Source organism: Apiospora aurea (genome assembly GCF_038362705.1).
Source record: "Apiospora aurea strain CBS 24483 chromosome Unknown utg000007l_segment0_segment0, whole genome shotgun sequence".
In the NCBI taxonomy this organism is placed as follows: Eukaryota; Fungi; Ascomycota; class Sordariomycetes; order Amphisphaeriales; family Apiosporaceae; genus Apiospora; species Apiospora aurea.
Window position 1 is genome coordinate 2,792,978 of NW_027117394.1, and position 18,313 is coordinate 2,811,290.

The 18,313-nt window shown below is 55.2% G+C and overlaps 8 protein-coding genes across 8 annotated transcripts; 6 read left to right on the top strand and 2 right to left on the bottom strand.

Annotated features, from left to right (window-relative positions):
- Positions 1-46: 46 nt before the first annotated feature.
- PG986_011113 (uncharacterized protein) lies at positions 47-2,638 on the top strand (the record flags this gene model as incomplete). The annotated part of the gene is made up of 1 exon (XM_066847335.1): positions 47-2,638. One exon carries the CDS (start codon positions 47-49, stop codon positions 2,636-2,638), a length of 2,592 nt encoding a protein of 863 aa, XP_066696826.1.
- A 1,449-nt stretch (positions 2,639-4,087) lies between these two features.
- PG986_011114 (Eukaryotic translation initiation factor 3 subunit F) lies at positions 4,088-5,223 on the bottom strand (the record flags this gene model as incomplete). The annotated part of the gene is made up of 2 exons (XM_066847336.1): positions 4,088-4,954; positions 5,038-5,223. Coding segments are annotated over 2 exons (1,053 nt in total), but the record flags the coding sequence as incomplete, so codon positions are not given.
- Positions 5,224-5,775: 552 nt separating this feature from the next.
- PG986_011115 (u3 small nucleolar RNA-associated 25) lies at positions 5,776-7,981 on the top strand (the record flags this gene model as incomplete). The annotated part of the gene is made up of 3 exons (XM_066847337.1): positions 5,776-5,903; positions 5,961-6,562; positions 6,663-7,981. The coding sequence occupies 3 exons, from the start codon at positions 5,776-5,778 to the stop codon at positions 7,979-7,981; spliced, it is 2,049 nt and encodes a 682-aa protein (XP_066696828.1).
- A 326-nt stretch (positions 7,982-8,307) lies between these two features.
- PG986_011116 (mitochondrial 54S ribosomal protein bL17m) lies at positions 8,308-9,174 on the bottom strand (the record flags this gene model as incomplete). Its single annotated transcript, XM_066847338.1, has 2 exons — positions 8,947-9,174; positions 8,308-8,736 (listed from the first exon to the last, which is right to left on the bottom strand). The coding sequence occupies exons 1-2, from the start codon at positions 9,160-9,162 to the stop codon at positions 8,308-8,310; spliced, it is 645 nt and encodes a 214-aa protein (XP_066696829.1). The 5' UTR covers positions 9,163-9,174.
- A 563-nt stretch (positions 9,175-9,737) lies between these two features.
- PG986_011117 (uncharacterized protein) lies at positions 9,738-10,645 on the top strand (the record flags this gene model as incomplete). The annotated part of the gene is made up of 2 exons (XM_066847339.1): positions 9,738-9,758; positions 9,860-10,645. 2 exons carry the CDS (start codon positions 9,738-9,740, stop codon positions 10,643-10,645), a joined length of 807 nt encoding a protein of 268 aa, XP_066696830.1.
- Positions 10,646-11,080: 435 nt separating this feature from the next.
- PG986_011118 (uncharacterized protein) lies at positions 11,081-14,347 on the top strand (the record flags this gene model as incomplete). Its single annotated transcript, XM_066847340.1, has 6 exons — positions 11,081-11,085; positions 11,327-11,712; positions 11,847-12,617; positions 12,674-13,065; positions 13,195-13,698; positions 13,763-14,347. 6 exons carry the CDS (start codon positions 11,081-11,083, stop codon positions 14,345-14,347), a joined length of 2,643 nt encoding a protein of 880 aa, XP_066696831.1.
- A 777-nt stretch (positions 14,348-15,124) lies between these two features.
- On the top strand, positions 15,125-15,892 carry PG986_011119 (uncharacterized protein; the record flags this gene model as incomplete). Its single annotated transcript, XM_066847341.1, has 1 exon — positions 15,125-15,892. One exon carries the CDS (start codon positions 15,125-15,127, stop codon positions 15,890-15,892), a length of 768 nt encoding a protein of 255 aa, XP_066696832.1.
- A 673-nt stretch (positions 15,893-16,565) lies between these two features.
- On the top strand, positions 16,566-18,032 carry PG986_011120 (FAD/NAD(P)-binding domain-containing protein; the record flags this gene model as incomplete). The annotated part of the gene is made up of 1 exon (XM_066847342.1): positions 16,566-18,032. The coding sequence occupies one exon, from the start codon at positions 16,566-16,568 to the stop codon at positions 18,030-18,032; it is 1,467 nt and encodes a 488-aa protein (XP_066696833.1).
- Between the last annotated feature and the right edge of the window lie 281 nt (positions 18,033-18,313).

Consider the following 18,313-nt stretch of genomic DNA (forward strand, 5'->3'; position numbering starts at 1 on the left):
CTCCTTGAAAATACCACCCAACCGGACGATTCGCAGCTGGCACGCCATGCGAACTCCCTTCATATGCCGCCGATGTCTGTCCCGCTTTCCGCATACCCCCGCCAGATCGCAGCATATACTACGCTCAGCATATCATGACCTTGCCCGAGCCGATCAGGCTGAGGCGGCAGCATGGCCACCTCCCAATCCAAATAAGAACAGATTCGATCCGGGTGCAGTGGATGGGGGAAGCTCGGGTTCAGGCGAGGTGAGCTCCGACAGCCAACAGAACTATTTCAGACGATATATACCCGATTCGAAGAACCATATCGGGCTTGCCTCTGGAAACAACCCCAGAATTCGATTAAAACGGCAAATATTAGGCACACGCGGCGACCTCGTCTATCTACAGAGTACACTGGCCGACACCTATGGATTATCCAGGCCTGCTGCTCGCGATGCAATCGCTCAGTTGAAGCGGTTATTATTTGGCTGCAATCCGTTGTATATATCCGATCGAGTGGACGAGTTCGATACCTGGAAGGCTGCGTATGCTTCCGTATTGTATTCTTCGGTACAGGACCCATTACTCCGGCCAACCACTTCCGAGAAACCAGAATGGGCTGCGCTCTCCCACGATCAAGATGCATCGGTGGAAACTATGAGGACGACTTGGCTTGAAATTGATCAAGCTCAGAGGGAGATGAACTGGGGGCGCATGATCATTTCAGCACTGCAAGTCAACCCCAAACTACTTGTACCTCTACTTCAGGCCACATACGATGCTTCCTGGTCGCCAAGTTATATCGTTGAGGATGTGGCTCGGCTACTCTTCCGTCGTGCCAAGGTATTAGGAACATCTGAACAACAATCATTTGTCGATCTCATGTTCTTTTTGCTCGACTCGAGTCCCAATGGACATCTAATGTTAGGCGAAGATGTCCTAGCTAGCATCATATCTTGGGCAAATCTGGAACAAGTCGTTGCGATATTCCAGTACCTGCGCTCAAGTATGCCCAAGCTTACTCCCAGCACGTTACTACATCTTGCTGCCAGATTTGCGTCCAGTTCGGATCACAAGGTTTTGGCTGCCGAGATACTGTGCTATATGACGGAACTCAAGGGATTTGATATCAACTCTCCGGCGGCTGCCAGCGTTTGCACAAGTCTATTGAACGTGAAAAGGGGGCTGCCAGCCCCCCAAGGTGATGCGGCACCTGATCGTCTCTTCAAAACACTGTTGGAGCACGGATTGCGGCCGAATCTCCTAAATTTCACAGCCTTGATGAGGAATTTCGCCGTCTCCGGGTATCTTGAGACGGCATGGACTGTCTTCGAGCTACTTGGTCAATACGGAATCGAAGCGGACGATCAGGTTTACTCAATTCTTTTGAATGCATCTAAGAAAGAGAACGATCTGTCGTCAATTCGCCGAGTTATAGAATCTGTGGATGTGCGAGATCGGGGCAGACCCTGGAACGTCAATATCGCAAACCACCTTCTTGATATCCTGTATCGCGATAACGAGGGGCAGAATGAAGTGAGAAGGGCCCAGCGCAAGCGCAACAACGCCTTCCGGCTAATGCTGCAACTGTACTCCAAGATATTCCGGCTGCGCCCGTTGCAGAAGTTCCTCCCCTTCGATATCGAAGAGTTGCTCTTGTGGCAGGGGCCGCCCGCCAAGTATGCGACCGCCACTACACAGATGGCCAGAGACGTGCCTCCGCAGACAATACCATTGCTCGCGGATCCGGACAGCACCACTCTCGCTCTTATGATCACCGCTCATTACCGGTCTTTGGAGGGTCCTAAACAGATCTTCCAGGCCTACAAACACTACAATGAGCTGCTGGCAAGGAGGGACTCGCACGCGACGGCCGTTGCGCAACAGCACGGCACCTTAGTCCACGATATGTTCCTCAAAGCCGTTATGCAGTTCCGACCGTACCTCGGCTACGCCGTGCGCACCGTCCAGGGCATGCTCGTCCGTGCCGAGGAGGAGGAACGCCGCCAGCGCGAACGCAACCGTGACCATGGTAGGGCCACCACCGCCGCTATTGCCGACGCCATCGTCAAGAAGCACCCCTATCCGTCTGTTTACACGTGGACCACGCTCATCAACGGCTTCCGCAACCACCGCCTGCCCGACCCCGCCTTCTCGGTCCTCCGAATGATGGTCCAAGAGGGCCGCGTCCAGCCCAACACGGTGACCTGGAACGCGTTGGTCGGTACTTACGCCCGCGTCGGCGACGCCGAGAGCGCCGTCCGGACTATGCGCTACCTCGAGGCCGCGGGCTTCCAGTCGGACCGCTACACGGTCCGCGCCATGGAGTCGCTGCCGCGGAAAGCCCGCGAGAAGGCCGTCGAACTGCTCGAGGCGTCCAAGGCCGAGTCGCTGGACGAGGCGAGGGCCGACCTCGCCAAGCTGGGAATCGATACCGCCCTACCGCCATCTTCGATGTCGTCGGCGTCGTCGGCGTCGGGCTTGGGGTCGCCCTTGGACGAAGCGAAATGGCTACCTGCTGCTGCTGTGGGGGATCATTCCCGGAGAACGGTATCGATGGTAACTCATACCGTCTTCACGGCATGTCTAAATATGAATACGCACGAGCCAGGTAAGGAGGGCCAGGCGATATCCGATATTTTGATTGGTATATGAAACGATGAAGTACATAACCCCTCACCTCATGTAGAATTTCGATCGAATAGAGAAATAGACAGTGATACCCACCAACCGCATTCATTTCACTTCGACCTTTTGTGAGGTAGATGGCTTGCTGTTATCATCGAAATCGTCCAAACCCAGTAAACTGGGAAAATATGAATAGTCGGATTCAACCCTCGGGCAGGAATAATGTCAAATAAAATTAAGCGAGAGTCCCCGTCTCTAAATGCGGTAATCGCTCGCTTCCTAAGTATTTTATTTACGTGAAGAACAAAATCTCACCTTACGAGGGAGACAAACCCCTAAGTTTATATTAACTCGCTCATATATATACACGCCTTCAGCGGAATGCCACAACTCAATAGTCGGCCCACTGCCGAAGGCCACATATTTATAACGTAGCTGGGTATATATCTATATTACCGTCGTCCATTCTATTCAATTCTCGTCTTCCCTTTCTTTTAGTAGGAAGAGAAGACAGCTTCGAGACTCGTGAATCCTGTCATTGCCTACATGTTCAAGGGTTGTACATCACCAAACAAAAGACAACTTTGATGGTAGGCTTAAGGGACTGGGGCGTCTGCTCCTCAAGGAGTAAACAGTGGGAGAGAGCTCCGATTTGATGTCGATGTTGCAGAGTTGGTGGTGTAGGAGGCTTCCATTTACGCAAACGATAAATATCTTCGAAGAGAATCTGAGTTGGTGATGTGTTTATTGAATTGTGGTACTTGCTGCCTACTTCAAATGCCCAATAGAATATATATTACGTGTATATATCAAGCCAGAAGGTCCATACAAGTGAACAACAAGAAGTATATATTCGTAACATGAACTCCGTGACAACAAAAACATCGACGTAAGGCACCACACATCACACTGCAAAAGAAATATGTGTGGTTTCAGAAAAGGGGCCGGAACTGAAGTAAAGCTGAAAATATTCATGTCGAAGTTTTTAGACAATTCATTGCTCGTTCTAGAGGCCCATCACATCCCAAACCGGATTGAGAACGCCTTAGTATATCTATCTCACAGAAATGATCTCGAGGAAGAGTCATGAGATGCTGCTTGCTTTTTGTCCCTACTCCTAATCATGCAATTCCAAGGTTCCTAATAAATGATGAACCTCGAAGTCCCAGTCGCTGGAAGCCCCTTAATTTTAAGAGACCGGAACGCTGACTGGACGATAAATGATTTGGTATGTGCCACCCGTTCTGGGTTCCTTGCTGGTATCTTAGCGGGGCTGTGTGGTCCGTTCGAGGCCAGAGCTATTACTCAAGAAAACCGCAAGTAACCCTTCAAGTGATCGCTTGGAGTCACGTTCACTCGGCGGGTTCGCGGGGTTCTCTGGGCTCCCTAGGCTCGCGGGGTTCACGTCCGCCTCTACCGCCACGTCCACCACGGCCTCCACGGCCACCACGACCGCCTCGGCCGCCTCCCCTCACCCTTCTCGCCCTTGGTGTCATCCTTTTCGGCCTTCTCGTCGCTCAAGACTGCTGTTGCAAGACGCTGGCTGAGATCGATCTGGGTGCGGATGCTGTTGGCCAGGTAGCTGACCATCAGCACGTCCTGGATGTGGTTGTTGAAGTCGTGCTCAATGGCAGAGGGGTCGACCTTGGGGGCCAAAGACAAAGCGCTCATGAGGTACTGACCGAGAGCATTGTTGGGCTCCCGCTCCTCGTCCAGGATCTCGCCGACGTAGCCCGAAACACGCTCCAGCAGGTCGCTCATGGACTCGAGGGACCGCGCAAGGCCTTCAACATCTGAGGGGATCGTGGTGGTGCGGGACTCGGTGTCCTTGGCGGAAGAGATCAACTCCAGAGCTGATCGCTCGGCGTCGTTGTAGGAAACTCTGTGGGGAACCTGGATGAACAGGCAGCTCTCGGCGGCCCGATCGGCATTGACGGCGACGGGGGCGGAGATGTAGGACTTGAGCTGAACATCGGCACCGGGATCGGTCGAGACGGTCAGGTGGACGGCCGGGTGGGGGAAAGTGCCGGTCTCGGGGCTCGCGAAGAAGTTCTGGATGAGCGCGCTGAAGCTGTTAAGTTCATGCGAAGTCGTGTACCAGCCCAGTAATGTTTCGCGCGGCGAGGCCTTCAGGTGCAGCGACAGCATGTTCTTCTGGTACTCGACATCGACCTCGACCTGGTCCTCATTCTCGGTATGGGGGATGGCGAAGGCAGACGAAACGGAAAGCTCACTGCCATCGTCGGAGCGGGTTCCTATCAAAGCGCCGATAACGCGAGGTGAGGTCGTTTCGGTGGCAGGTTCGTCGCGACGGACGGCATGGTCAAGGATGGAGAGGATAGCCTAACAGATCATGTGTTAGCTGGGTCGGTGGTCGGCCGGTTGGTTGGTCGCAGGGCAGCATTGGCCAGGCACCAATCACGGACGTCATATGAAGCCATGATAGAAGCACCGAGTGGCCACCATGGAAGAACACCCAGGAAGACATCGTGAGGAAGCAAACGTACTTGGGGCTGAATGTTGACGGAGAGCGGGGCAATGTTGCTCTGGATGTTGACGGTGGGCGCCAGAGGCCGCGACATATGAAGGAAAGACTCTTGATCCACGGCCATGATGGGTGGTTTGGAATGCCAGTTATCGAGCAAGTCGAAGGGTAGGAGGTGGACTGGCGATTCTCGTTTCTCTTAGGAGTGGCCCGGGGTACGAGAAGTTTGGATTGGATCTGACTTCAACAAATCTCTTGCGCTCTCTGACTCTCTCCCACACACTCTCTGCAGCCAAACCAAGTTCGCTGGGCAGGCCTTGTTAGCAGGGCCCCGTTTTTTTCGTAGCTTTGCTATTCAGCCCACTCTCGAATTATTCCACACGAATTTTCAAAGTGTACTGCAGCTGCTTTGCAAACCGAGGGGTTGTGCGCGCTAAGATAAGCCACCCGATAAGAGATGGGCTGCTGAAAAAAGTTCGGGGTACTTCCAGGCAGGTACACTCAATTAGGTTCGGTTCTTGGTAAGCTAGAGACTTAGAGCAAGGCTATCCATCAAACAGTGGGGACCACCTGCAAGGCTGGACTTCTTTTTTTCTTTGGTAGACTCAGGTTTCTCTTGCAACGGGATAGAAAGAAAAGTCTAAGCCAATCACCATTTTTTATTCAATTGTCTGGAAAGATGCCCCCTAAAGGACGCCAGGGTGCCATGAGGGGAGGCTCCAGGCCTCGTGGCCGAGGTGGAAAAGCCAATGCCCAAAAGAGAGTACATGGCCCACGATTTAACAAGGCACGACTCGCCGAAGTCCAGTAAGTCACATGAGAAATATCGACTTCATTGAGTTTGGTTCTGACATTGTAGCATAGGGACCCAGAAAATGAAGAATCCGGAGAGGATTCGCCCTCAGATGAGGATATTGAGGAGGAAGATGATTCAGAAGACGAGGAGCAACAAGCCGTCCATAATAAGTCTTATATGGCCCTGATGAGCAGTTTCGCAAAGCAGTCCGCGCCCAATAACAAGCGCCGGAAACCCAGTCAACAAGATTCGGATGAGAGACCAAGCAAACGTCAAGCAACAGAGCCTGAGTCCGAGGAGGAAACCGAGGACAAGGACGTCGATGTGGTTGAGGAGGAGCCTGAAGAGGGTCCTGAAGCTGAGATGACCCTGGACGATGAAGACGACGACGAAGACAAAGTTCCAGATGCTTCAGATCCATTCGAGACACATTTCTCTATTCCCGACGAAGCTCAAGTCTCAAAACGTATTAAGGCAGTCAAGGCCAACGAGTATTCCGTCACGCAAGCGGAGCTCAACGGTTGGAGACTTACGAGGAGTGTACCTGGCAAAGCCCCTGGTGACTCTGAAAAACCCCTATCACTCATGCCTGATACCTCGAGTCTGAAGTTGAAGCAAAAGCTACGCGAAACAGCTGCCAAAAAAGCCAACTCTGGACAAATTGGAGCAGGTTCTATACCCTATCACTTTTGGCTACAACGACCTCCTTTTCTGCAACCGGACACCGAAAAACGGAGGGAAGTTGCGACGAATGGCTTGTCTTCATGCAGTCAACCATATCTTCAAGACCCGTGATAGAGTTATCAAGAACAACTACAAGCTCTCCAAGGAAGGCAACGCCACCGATTTCGAGCCAAAGGATCAGGGGTTCACCCGTCCCAAGGTTCTGGTGCTTCTTCCCACCCGCCAATCTGCTGTCAACATGGTCAAGGAGATCTGCGCCATTTGCGAACCGGATCAGCAGGAGAACAGGAAACGATTTGACGACACCTATGTGGACAAGGACTCCAAGTTCTCTTCTGATAGGCCCGAAGATTTCAGAGACCTCTTTGAGGGCAACGATGACGACATGTTCCGACTCGGCGTCAAGTTCACCAGGAAAACCATCAAGTACTTTTCACAATTCTACAGCTCAGATATCCTCATAACCAGTCCGCTTGGCCTACGTCTGGCCATTGGATCTGAAGAAGGCAAGGACAAGAAAGTGGACTATGACTATCTAAGCTCCATCGAAATGGTCATAGTAGACCAGGCAGATGCTCTGCTCAACCAGAACTGGGAACATGTCGAGTTCATCTTCGAACACCTCAACCTGCAGCCTCGCGAAGCGCACGACTGCGATTTCAGTCGTGTGAGGGAGTGGTATCTCGAGAAGCAAGCCCAAAACTACCGGCAAAGCCTCATATTTTCCGCCTTCAACACCCCCGAGCTCCAAGAGCTACACCGGCAATGCCAGAACTGGGCGGGCCGTGTCCGCGTGCAGCCAGAGTATCCGGGTTCCATCCAGGAGCTCGGCATCAAGGTGAAGCAGACCTTCTCGCGCTTCGACGCCTCGTCGGTCGCGGCCGAGCCCGACGCCCGCTTCGAGTACTTCATCAGCGCCATCGTGCCGACGCTGGCGAAGCGCGCCAAGGACGTCGACGGCACGCTCATCTACGTCCCCTCGTACCTCGACTTCGTCCGCGTGCGCAACTACTTCGCCACCAGCCCCGCCGCGGCCAGCCTGACGTTCGGCACCATCTCCGAGTACGCCGACATGCCCGAGGCGTCGCGCGCGCGCTCCCACTTCCTCAACGGCCGGCACAAGGTCCTGTTGTACACGGAGCGTGCCCACCACTTCCGCCGCTACATGCTCACGGGCGTCCGCCGCGTCATCATGTACGGCCTGCCCGACAACCCCCTGTTCTACAAGGAGATCGTCGGTGGCTACCTCGCCAAGAGCGAGCAGGAGTTCAAGATGGAGCCCGGTCAGGGCACCGTGCGTGTCATGTTCTCCAAGTACGACGTCTTGAAGCTGGAGAGGATTGTCGGTTCCAAGCGGGTGGGCAAGATGATACGGGAGCGTGGTGATACCTTTGATTTCATATAAAACCGATCTAGATAGATGGGCAAGATAGTTCAAGGTGACAGGCCGTTCACTATGTAGGCAGTCATCATCTTTGTCTTTAATATGTACACTCAATTCGTACAAAATTGCTGGCCCCTTTAGAGCCCCATAACTTGATATTTATGTATAGTACAGAGTCTTAGTTTCTGTGGCCCAAAAGTCTTGCTTTAAACCCCCGGCGCTGTTTCTGCTGAGCAACCAAGTAGTCTTTATCGCGCATCCCCAGAGCCCAAGGCCCAGGGAGAGGCCCATTGCAAGCAAGACCGATTTCGCCTATCTGGTTCCATATCTGCCTTCCTGCAAATTACTCAAGAACTCTTCTCCAGACCCTTCTTCGACACTTCTACGGCTCCCGTGCGCGCCGCCGCCGACAGCATGTCCACGCCGTTGCTGACCATCTTCATGCCCTTCATGCGCTCGACCATGTCGTTGAACTCCTGCTTCCCGGTGGGCGCCTTGCGGCCCGCCGAGGCGCCGCGGAACTGCGTCACCTTCTTGCGGTTCAGCAGCGTCAGCTTGTTGGGCCGCTGGCCCAGCAGGTGGTCCTTGGCCACGCGCGCCGCCGTCAGGTGGAACCGCATGTCCTTGGGCCCGTCGACGAACTCGAGGATCGCCGAGGGCGCCTGGTCGTACGTCGACTTGGGCTCCGTCCGCAGCACGCGGGTGTAGCCGCCGGGGCGGGCCTCGTACCGCTCCCGCAGCGTCGTGAAGAGTTTGGGCATCAGGTCTTCGGGGGTCTGTGGGGTTGACGGGATGTGTCAGTAAACGTCTACTGATATATCTTCCTCCAAACACGTGCTGGCCCGGACCAGGCAAGCAACCCCTCCAGTCGTTCCTCCTGCGTTATCACGAAATATACATATGAATTGGCTGCAGAATGCTGGTCACAGCCTGCCTTGACATGGAGCATGTGTTGTTGGGAAAGTGGAGTCGCAGCTGCTACGTACATATAATATGCCGTGGGCCTTCCGCCTACTCGTCTCGTTGTTCCGCTTGGCCAGTGTGATGAGCTTGTCGGCCATGCGCTGCGTCTCCTTGGCCTTGGCCCATGTCGTCCGGATCGACTCGTGCTTGACGAGGGAGGTGACCAGGTTGCGCAGGAGGGCCTGTCGGTGGGCGCTACCTCGCGACAGGTGGCGGTATTTGACGACGCCGCCGGCCATTGTGTATTTGCTGGACCGCTTCCGAGCTTATTCGTTGGTTGGGTCGGTAATGGTCGAACAATTCCTCGGTCGGGTGCTGACAGAGGGTCAATTGAGGACGGAAGGGCTTCGTCGTAGTCGGCAAACCCGTGCGTATTTGGACCGATGGGGATTCACTACCAATTGAGGCTCTCGCCAACCAAAATTTTGGGGGTACAATGTGATAGGTACAGTAAGTAAGTGCCTAGTACCTAGCTTTTAGCGCTACCGGACCGAGAGCTACCTGCAATCCCGGCTTTTTGGTGGCCGACCCAGCCAATTGCGACCACCGTCCCGGGGATTTTCGCAGCTGGAGCTCTTCCAAGCCAAGAAGCAGAGCGACTTAACGATCTTTGCTGTCAAACGTCATCCCTGCCTTCTTGCAGAGATCAACGTCTCGCCCGACCATACCACCTCTCAATTCTCAGGGCAATCCTATGACCGCGGCCTCGAATTGATAGCGACAGTCACTACTTCCAATTGCGTCTTCTTCACTCCCTCCAATTGAACCGTCCCAATATCTCCGCGCCACTGTGCGCCCCAGCTAATTGCTCATCATGGGCTTCACCACCGGCTTCGTACGTCATGCCCTCCCGCCCGCAACCTTGCAATGCGATGTGTCTCAAAGATACTTGCAACTGAATACCAGACAAGTCCGAGGCTAACCGTTATTGTACAGACTGGAGGCGTTACCTTGACCCTGGGTGTCGCCTACCTGACCGTCCTCGCCCACCAACGCAACCGCGAGCGCCAGTCCGCTGTCCTCCGCGCCCAAACCGACCTGATCTCGGGTCTGACCGACCCCTTACCGCCGGTACACCCACCCACACGGGCCGAGCTCGCGGCGCTCGAGCGCCAGAACCTGCTCGACACCGCGAAGGACCGCTGGAACACCGAGATCGAAGGCGCCGTGCGCTGGGCCCAGCACAAGGACTGGATCGCCGTGCGCGAGGAGGCCGAGAGCGTCGCAGGCAATCTGTGGACGCGGGCCTTCTCCGAGGCCGGACAAGCCGCCGAGGAGGGCAAGAAGACAGTGGTGCCCAAGGCCCGTGACGCCCGGGAAGAGGCCCGTAGGGAGGCTGCCTGGGCCCGCGACGCCGCGAGCGAGAAGGCCAGCAGCGTGGCCGAGGCCGCCAAGAGCGCGTACGCGGATGCCAAGGCCCGCGGGGCCGACGCCGTGACCAAGGGCGAGCAGAAGGCCGAGGAGGCCAAGGGATCCATCTTCAGCGCTCTCGGCTCCGGCCTGCAGAAGGGCAAGGAGGCGATCGGCTTCGCCAAGACCAAGGCTGGCGATGCCGGCGCGCAGCTGGAGCACAAGGTGGACGAACAGTTCTCGCCGGTGGAGCAGGCATTGCGACAGCGATACGAGGGGCCCAGCTGGACGGACAAGAGCGTAGAGGAGGTGCTGGCCGACCGATATACCCCTGTTGACAAGCGGGACCAGACTCTGCTCAGAGGGATATAAGAAGAGGATGATGGATCAAGAACGTGATTACAGGCTGCGGGAAAACTGAAAAGTTTGTACAATACAGCTGGGATCGCTAAAACGTGAAACAGAAAGCCCGGCTATAGACTTGATTGTATCATAGATCGCATCACTACGGTGGTACCATACGAAGCATACCGTATCTCATTCATAATGAATGACTCTACAGTCTTATCGTGACTAACCATACCTATTCCGTGAAACTGTGCTACTGCGAACGGCAATTTCGCAGTGCTTTGTAGGAGCTCGAATTATTTACGGCAGGCAACGCTCCGACATATCTACACTGTTCAATTACACAACGTGCCAAACAAGACACGCTTTCTCAGCACAAACAACTCTGCTTCCTCCCTGACACGCTCGCCTGCTGATGCAAATGGGGACATTCTCACGGCGTGATAATGGAATTTTGCTATGAGGTAAGATATACTCCATACAGTAACCTTGATTTTCCTCTAACGGATAGGGGCATAGTAGTTTTTTACTCCTATCGTATCGTTATTCCCTATTTTGAATAGACGTACACGCCAAAGCAGCGCATACTATTGGGGTTACTGCTTGACCGTTGGCCAGGGGGCCCATGAAGCACACAACAAGGAGTCCGAGCAGGCCGCCGTCGACGCGGAGGCGGCACTCGGATAAGCAAACAACTCCGTACAGAAGTCGGCGGTCGACGACTCGACAGTCAATCCCAAAAGATCAGGACCAGCAGGCCTCAGCTTCATCCACCGCGTCCTCGGGGCCTTACGATGTGGTTCGTGATAGAGTCCTAGAGTGGATGGAGCAAAATGATGAGCACTACTCGACTAAAGAAGCAACCGGGGCCCTTGTGAAGCAAGAGGCCATCGCGAACTCGCCGATTCGGGAAGATGGTTCGCCTTCGGGGGCCCTACAGGATACGAGAGCGAACAAGGAACGTGAGGGAAAGCGATCCGGTTCGAAACATGGAGTTAAAAGGAGGCGAAGGCGGAGACGCAAGAGGAGAAGCCGAGACCATGGATCTCGTTCAGAGACGAGTATAGCGAGCAACGCTGCCGCAGTTAAAGGTAAACAACGGCAAGCAGACGATCGCAATCGCCCGCCATCACATACCGCGCATTCGGAGCCCGGCAGCGACGCCCCTATCCACTGGCCGCCGAACCTATGTCGCCCAGCGAGATAGTTGTACACGTGACTCGAGCGATTCGAACAAGTCGTCAACAGGCCGTACCTGAAAACGGTTCCAATTCGGTGTCTGCAGAACGGTCTGTTATCACCGGTGGGACCCCCTCGAAAACCAAGACACCGAAAGGCAAGAAGGCATCGGGGTTGCTCAAACCGTTTGCCTCTCTAGCCCACAAATTCAGAGGAGAATCTTTGTCGACTAGACACCGCCGAAAATACAACTCTCGATCTTCGCCAGTAGCGACATCACCATCAGAATCTGAGTATTCCGAACCTGAATATTTAGAATCCGAGGATTCCCCAGAGTCTGGGTACATGTACTCCTCGGGATCTGTGTATATATCAGAGTCGCCAGAACCAGCAAGTCCACCCAGACGACCAAGGCCTCGGAGGTCACGAATCCCACGTAGACCGTCAATACTACCATGGCTGTTAGCTCCACCACGTCCACCGCCTAGAGAAAGCAAGAAATTCAATCTACCTTTTAAAGGATATGTTCTACGCATCGGACACCCACGAAGATCGAGGTCGTATAGCTCTTCAGACCCGGAGGAGCACGCAGTCTACGGGAGGGAGACATCACCACGTCCGCAGCCCCAATCACAGACGAGTCCTGAGCCAGCGCCGTCCACAGAAGATGGCTCCGCAAAGACACCACAGGCGGCAGCGCAATCAAAACACTCCGACAGCCCGAAGCCCGCCGCTTCCATAGCAAAACCGTCTGCACCAAAGGTATCCCAGGAACCACCCAGCCTACCAGACCCAAAGCCAGCACACCCAGCAGCTGGTAGTTCCGTGAAGGCATCACCAGTAGCGCAGCCAAGTAATCCTGTTAGTCCCAAGTCGAGGACGCCGACAGCAAAGCAGTCTGTGGCAAAAGCACCGTCACCACAACAACCTCCCAGAACATCAAGTTCAAGGTCAACTCCCAATGCCGCAAAGGGGCTGTCCCCCAACAACAGCACCCACCGGCACCGCAGTCCAAGGACCCCGTAAGCCCTAAAGCAGTTCCTCCAGCAGTGTCACCACCGCGAAGCCAAGTGAAGTCAGATCATGTTTCCAAAGGACCTCACATCGTGCTTCGGCAGCAAGCACCACCGGCACCCCAGCTCAAGAACCCTTCAAGCCCGAAGTCGGCTCCAGCGAAACTGAAAATGACACCTAACCCCCCAACACCACAACCACAACAACCACAAAGCCCGTTGAAACGGACACCAACTCCTACCGTTGGAAGAGTACCTTTCCCACGCCAACAGCAGCCAGCACCTCAACGACCACAGCAGCAGCAACAATCGCAGCAGCAAAAGCCACAACCGCAACAGCCAGCACGGCAACAACCCACACCGGGACAACAACCGCCACAGAAGCAGCAACCACAACCAAAACCACAGCAGAAGATACCAGCGCCACAACCGGGCCACCCGTTGAGCCAAAAGCCGGCGCCGCCTCCTCCTGTCACAGCACCGAAGGCCGCCCCGAAGTCCCAATCTCCACAACAACCACCGCTCAACCCCGGAAACAAACCCCAGCCAGCGGCCACTGTCCAATACCCAGGGAAGCCCATTCTTGCACCACAACAGCGACAACAGAGTCCACAGGCACTACGAATTCCTCGCAAGCCGGTAACGATAGCCCCTGCTGCCCCTGCTCCTCCTGCTGCCCCTACACCCGCAAAACCACCTCCGCCAGCCCCCAAGATCAGTAACAATAACCCCGCTGTCCTGGGCATCGACCCAAAGAGACGAACGAAAGCCCCTGGCGTCCAACAGGCTGTCGTCGCCAAGACCCTCGCGCCCGCAGCTGCAACACCGACGCCCGTCGCAGGAGCTCAGGCCTTAGGGGGCAACACACACAAACGCCTCCCCGGTGTTCGGGGGAGGGAATGTTGCCATCGCCAATGCCAATGCCAATAACAACAGCCGCAACGTCAAGGCTGTGACCGCGGCCGCCGTGCCGCCGACCGTGCTGGCCCGTGGTCTAGGCGACAACACCCGAACCTATGTCCCCGCCGTCAAGGAGAAGAAGCCCGGTGCCGTCGTCGTGGGCAACAACAATACCAACAACAAGAACAATGTCAAGCCTGTAGTAGTACCAGCGCCCAGTGTGCTGGCGCGAGATTTGGGTGATAACACGCGAACCTACCTTCCCGGTGTACACGTGAAGAAAAGCGTCGTCGCCGTCAGTAATAACAATAATACTAGCAATATCAACCCGGTTGCAGCACCAGCACCGGCACCAGTGGCAGCCCCAGCACTCACTACACTAGCCCGGGACCTGGGCGACAACACTCGTACGTACCTCCCTGCCGTAAAGGAGATCGGCGGTAACACTAGTTCCCAAAACGCTGCTCCGGGTCCGCGGCAGCGGAGGGCGCCCGCTTCCAGCTCGGTGCTCAACCGACCAATCGGTGATATGTCGCGGACCTTTGTGCCGGGTGTCAGAGAGTTCGACGGGGTGGCGGAGTATGATGCCGACGTCGATGCCAACAAGAATGTACATGGCAGTAGAAGTCGGTAAGTTTCCCGGATCTTTCAATTCCCCTCCCCTTCGTCTCTCCGATCTTACGATTTTACATGCTGAACCAATATCTCACACATTTGATTAGGGAGAATAGCAACGGAAATAACAGCATTTGCATTTGGCGCAAGTCCATCAGCCGCAGTGCAGAATTCTGGAAATTGAGAACAGTTCACTGGAAGCCCATGAGAAGGAAGAGGCATCGCCGTCCCCGCGTTGCAGGTGTGAATCAGGTGGCGACGTATGAGTCGGAGTCGGAGAGCACTACAACGACGATGTCGTCTACCACGACCACGACCACGACCACCACAACTACGACCAGCAGTAGTGATTTCGATGGCCATTATTGCTAAGAACGGTAGTTGGAATAGGTCATTCGCAGAGTGTTGGATAGTACTTCATTTTAATCCCATGAGATATACGTTTGTTAAATAATATATGAGAGCTGCATGGGGCGGGGTATTTGCTGTTATTAGGCAGGCGCATGTGCAAATGTGCATGCATGCCGGGCTGAAAACAGGCGTTTTGCGAAGGCGGGCAACGACGCGACCTCCAACTGATCCATCTTCCCATTGCTACATCCTCCATCCATTCAACAAACAACCTTGTCATATGCGACAACTCTAGCCCAGGACCGACTCCTACTAAATGTCCCATTCCAAAAAGTAATCTTCGCTTCGGAGCGCTGGAGGTCAGCCCTGAAGCCAGCCAGCTACTGCAGCCAATCAATTCAATGGGTCCACCACGAGCCCCCCTCCGAAGCCTCAGCATCAAGACATGGCCGTACGCAAACATGACCTGGACGGCCGAACGAGCAACCCGGTTCCCCCTCTACCCCGCCACCCCGCTCGGCCAGCCCCCCTCCTCAAGCCGACGGCGCCCTGGGGCCTGGCCGTCTACCGCGCCGACTACCGGGACGACGCCGCGTGGCGCCGCATGCAGGAAGCGCTCCTGGCCCACGCCGCGAGCGCGCTCGCCGCCACCATCACCACGGATGCGGATGACTCGCACCACCTTCTCCAGCGGAGTCACACGGTCTTCTTTGGCGACCCCGTGCCGCCGGCCGCGGCGCGGCGCCACGACGTGCGCGCGCACTTTGCCCGCTGGGCCGCCGGCGAGCTGCGCCGGAACTGGTACGTCACCCCGGACAGCCCCCTGCCCGACCTCGAGAGCGCGCGCGGGGCCGGCGCCGGCAGCCCCGGGTATCGCGCCGGCGCGCGGTACAACTTCTACCTCGAGGTGGACGCGCAGAGTCTGCGGTCGCTGGACTCCGAGACGCCGGCCGTGAAGATTGTGCGGAAGGACTGGTCCAAGGAAGGGTGGGATGAGTCACCGTCGTCGTCGTCGCCGTCCGGGGTGGAAGCGGGATACGATTCGTACCTCCTTCCGTTGAAGGACTACGTAGCCGCCTGCAGAATCTTACTGGATCCGAAGAAATGGTACTCGAGGCCATATGATGAATCGCGCAACATCATCAGGCATGTAAAATTGCGGACGTTTGGGCGCATAGCGTACCGATCAATCCCGTTAGCAACGGATCCCTGATGACATCTGTAGTCGGGTCCTATGGCTCTGGCTCTGGCTGGTTCGAGACGTCACGGCGTAGCTAAATCCCAAAAGCTAGGTTCTGTGCAATAGATAGCACTGCTTTGGATTTCAGGTCTACTGTATACAGCAACATCGGCTTCGTGAGGCATAAAAGGGACTAGGTCTGCAGCCAATACGAATAAATATTCCAAATACCTGTGACCATTTGAGTTCCATCCCATAACGTATCGACATATTGATATTTGCATGATGTTTAAAGTTCCCACTGACGCCCACACTTACTTGTATGCGAGCCGAGGCAAGTGATTACATATCGTCCGAAGTCACGGCATGCAGCTTACCCCATACAAGGAAGGCATTTAAGGCCTCGATGTCGACCGAGTTAGGCAACCCGTAAATCACTTTAGGGGAAACGATCTTCACTCGGTGTAACCTTACATCCCGAAACAACCAACTGGCTGCCGTACAATTCGCCCTCCTTCTGGCCCCGGCATAATCAAACCTCGCTGCACCGCATACGTGCATTACCGTGCCGAGGGCGAAATTGAAGGGGAGGTGTAAGGGGGGATGTAAGATGTAACGCTGCCGCAATCGCATTGATCTTCTGGGTTCCTCGGTTCATACCTCCTCAACATCATATCGGTTTTTTGCTTACATCAATTTGCCCTCAATGTGTGCCATCAAACCAGATCCAAACAACCCCGAGTTCTTCGATGTCGCCATCGTCGGAGCCGGCCTCTCGGGCATCAACTGCGCGTATCGGCTCATGAAGCAGCAGCCCGGCACCAGCTTCGTCATTCTCGATGGCCGCGACAGCATCGGAGGGGTCTGGGATCAGTTCAGATACCCCGGAGTCCGGTCCGATAGCCAGATCTACACCTACGGGCTCTCCTGGCACCGCTGGCCTTTCACGAAACCGATCGCCGAGGGCAGCGAGATCATGGAGTATCTACATGACGCCGTCTCCAAGTATCATATAGATGACCATGTTCGATTCCGCCACAAAGTCTCCATGATCGATTGGACTTCCCAGCGCCACGAATGGGGGGTAACGGCCGACCACCAAGGGCAGCCCAGGCGCTACCATGCCCGCTGGATCGTCATAGGCACCGGCTATGTCGACTACGAATCACCCATTGAGCCTGACATCCCAGGTCTTGACAAGTTCAAAGGCCAAGTTGTCCACCCTCAGTCCTGGCCCCGGGATTTCCACTACGCGAACCAAAGAATGGCCCTCATCGGAAGCGGTGCCACGGCGGTGTCGCTCCTGCCCGCGATCGCCAAGGAAGCCGGCCAGGTCACGATGATCCAAAGAAGCCCGACCTACGTAGTCGCGAGCCCAAGCCAGAGTGACAGAACGCCATTTTGGCTGCCTCAGAGACTTTTGCTCGCATGGAGATGGCTATACTGGCTGATACGTCCATATCTCCTCGTTCTGCTCGCCAACAGCAACCCCGACTTGGTTCGGCAAGGTCTCACGGCGGGCGCCGCCAAGGAACTGCCGGCCAGTGTCCCCGTGGATCCTCACTTCACCCCGCGATACAACCCTTGGAGGCAGAGAATTTGCCTGGACCCGAACGCGGCGTTCTTCAAGGCATTCCATCGTCCAAATGTTAGGTTGATCACCGGAGAGATCGCTGCTGTTACGGATCATGGCATCCGGCTGCGCGACGGCGAGGCGATGGATTTCGATGTCATCATTCCCGCCACGGGCCATCGGATGGTGCTCGGCGGTAGGATCGACATACGAGTCGACGGCAAGAACCTTGCGTGGGGTGGGCGATTCGTTTGGAATGGCTGCATGTGGGATGGAATACCAAACATGATGTTTATGCTGGGCTATACCAATCATTCCTGGAGCCTGGGATCTGACAATACTGCCATGTATCTGGTACGACTGATGAGCCACATGAAACGTCTGGGGGCTCGGTCTGCAGTGCCGCGCGTGCCTGAGGCTGTTGCTGCTCGGGGCACGCAGAGTATATGGCAGCTGGATTCCACCTACGTCCGCGAAGCAGGAGGACGGCTACCCGTATGCGGTAATGCAGGTCCTTGGAAGCCAAAGAACCGACCGCCAATCGACTGGCTCTATGCCCGATGGGGGAACACCACGGCAGACCTCGAATTTGCCATGTAGCTTCAACGGGTTTGTTGGCGAGGGGTCTCGATTCTTGCTCCAATCCACTGCTTAGCTACTTACTTTGCTCATAGAAGCTCTTTCTAACCTTAGGTGGCTGAAATAAACGCCCAGCATCCAAACCTACCTGGTAGTTACTTAGTTGGCCCTCACCATGAATGAGCGCATGCCTAAAGTAAGTAGTACACATATAAATAGCCCTTCCCCTCCTTCATCTTTCCGATTTGTTGCTTACCAACGCAGTCAGGATTACCACAGGAGTGCAATTGCAAATTGCACGC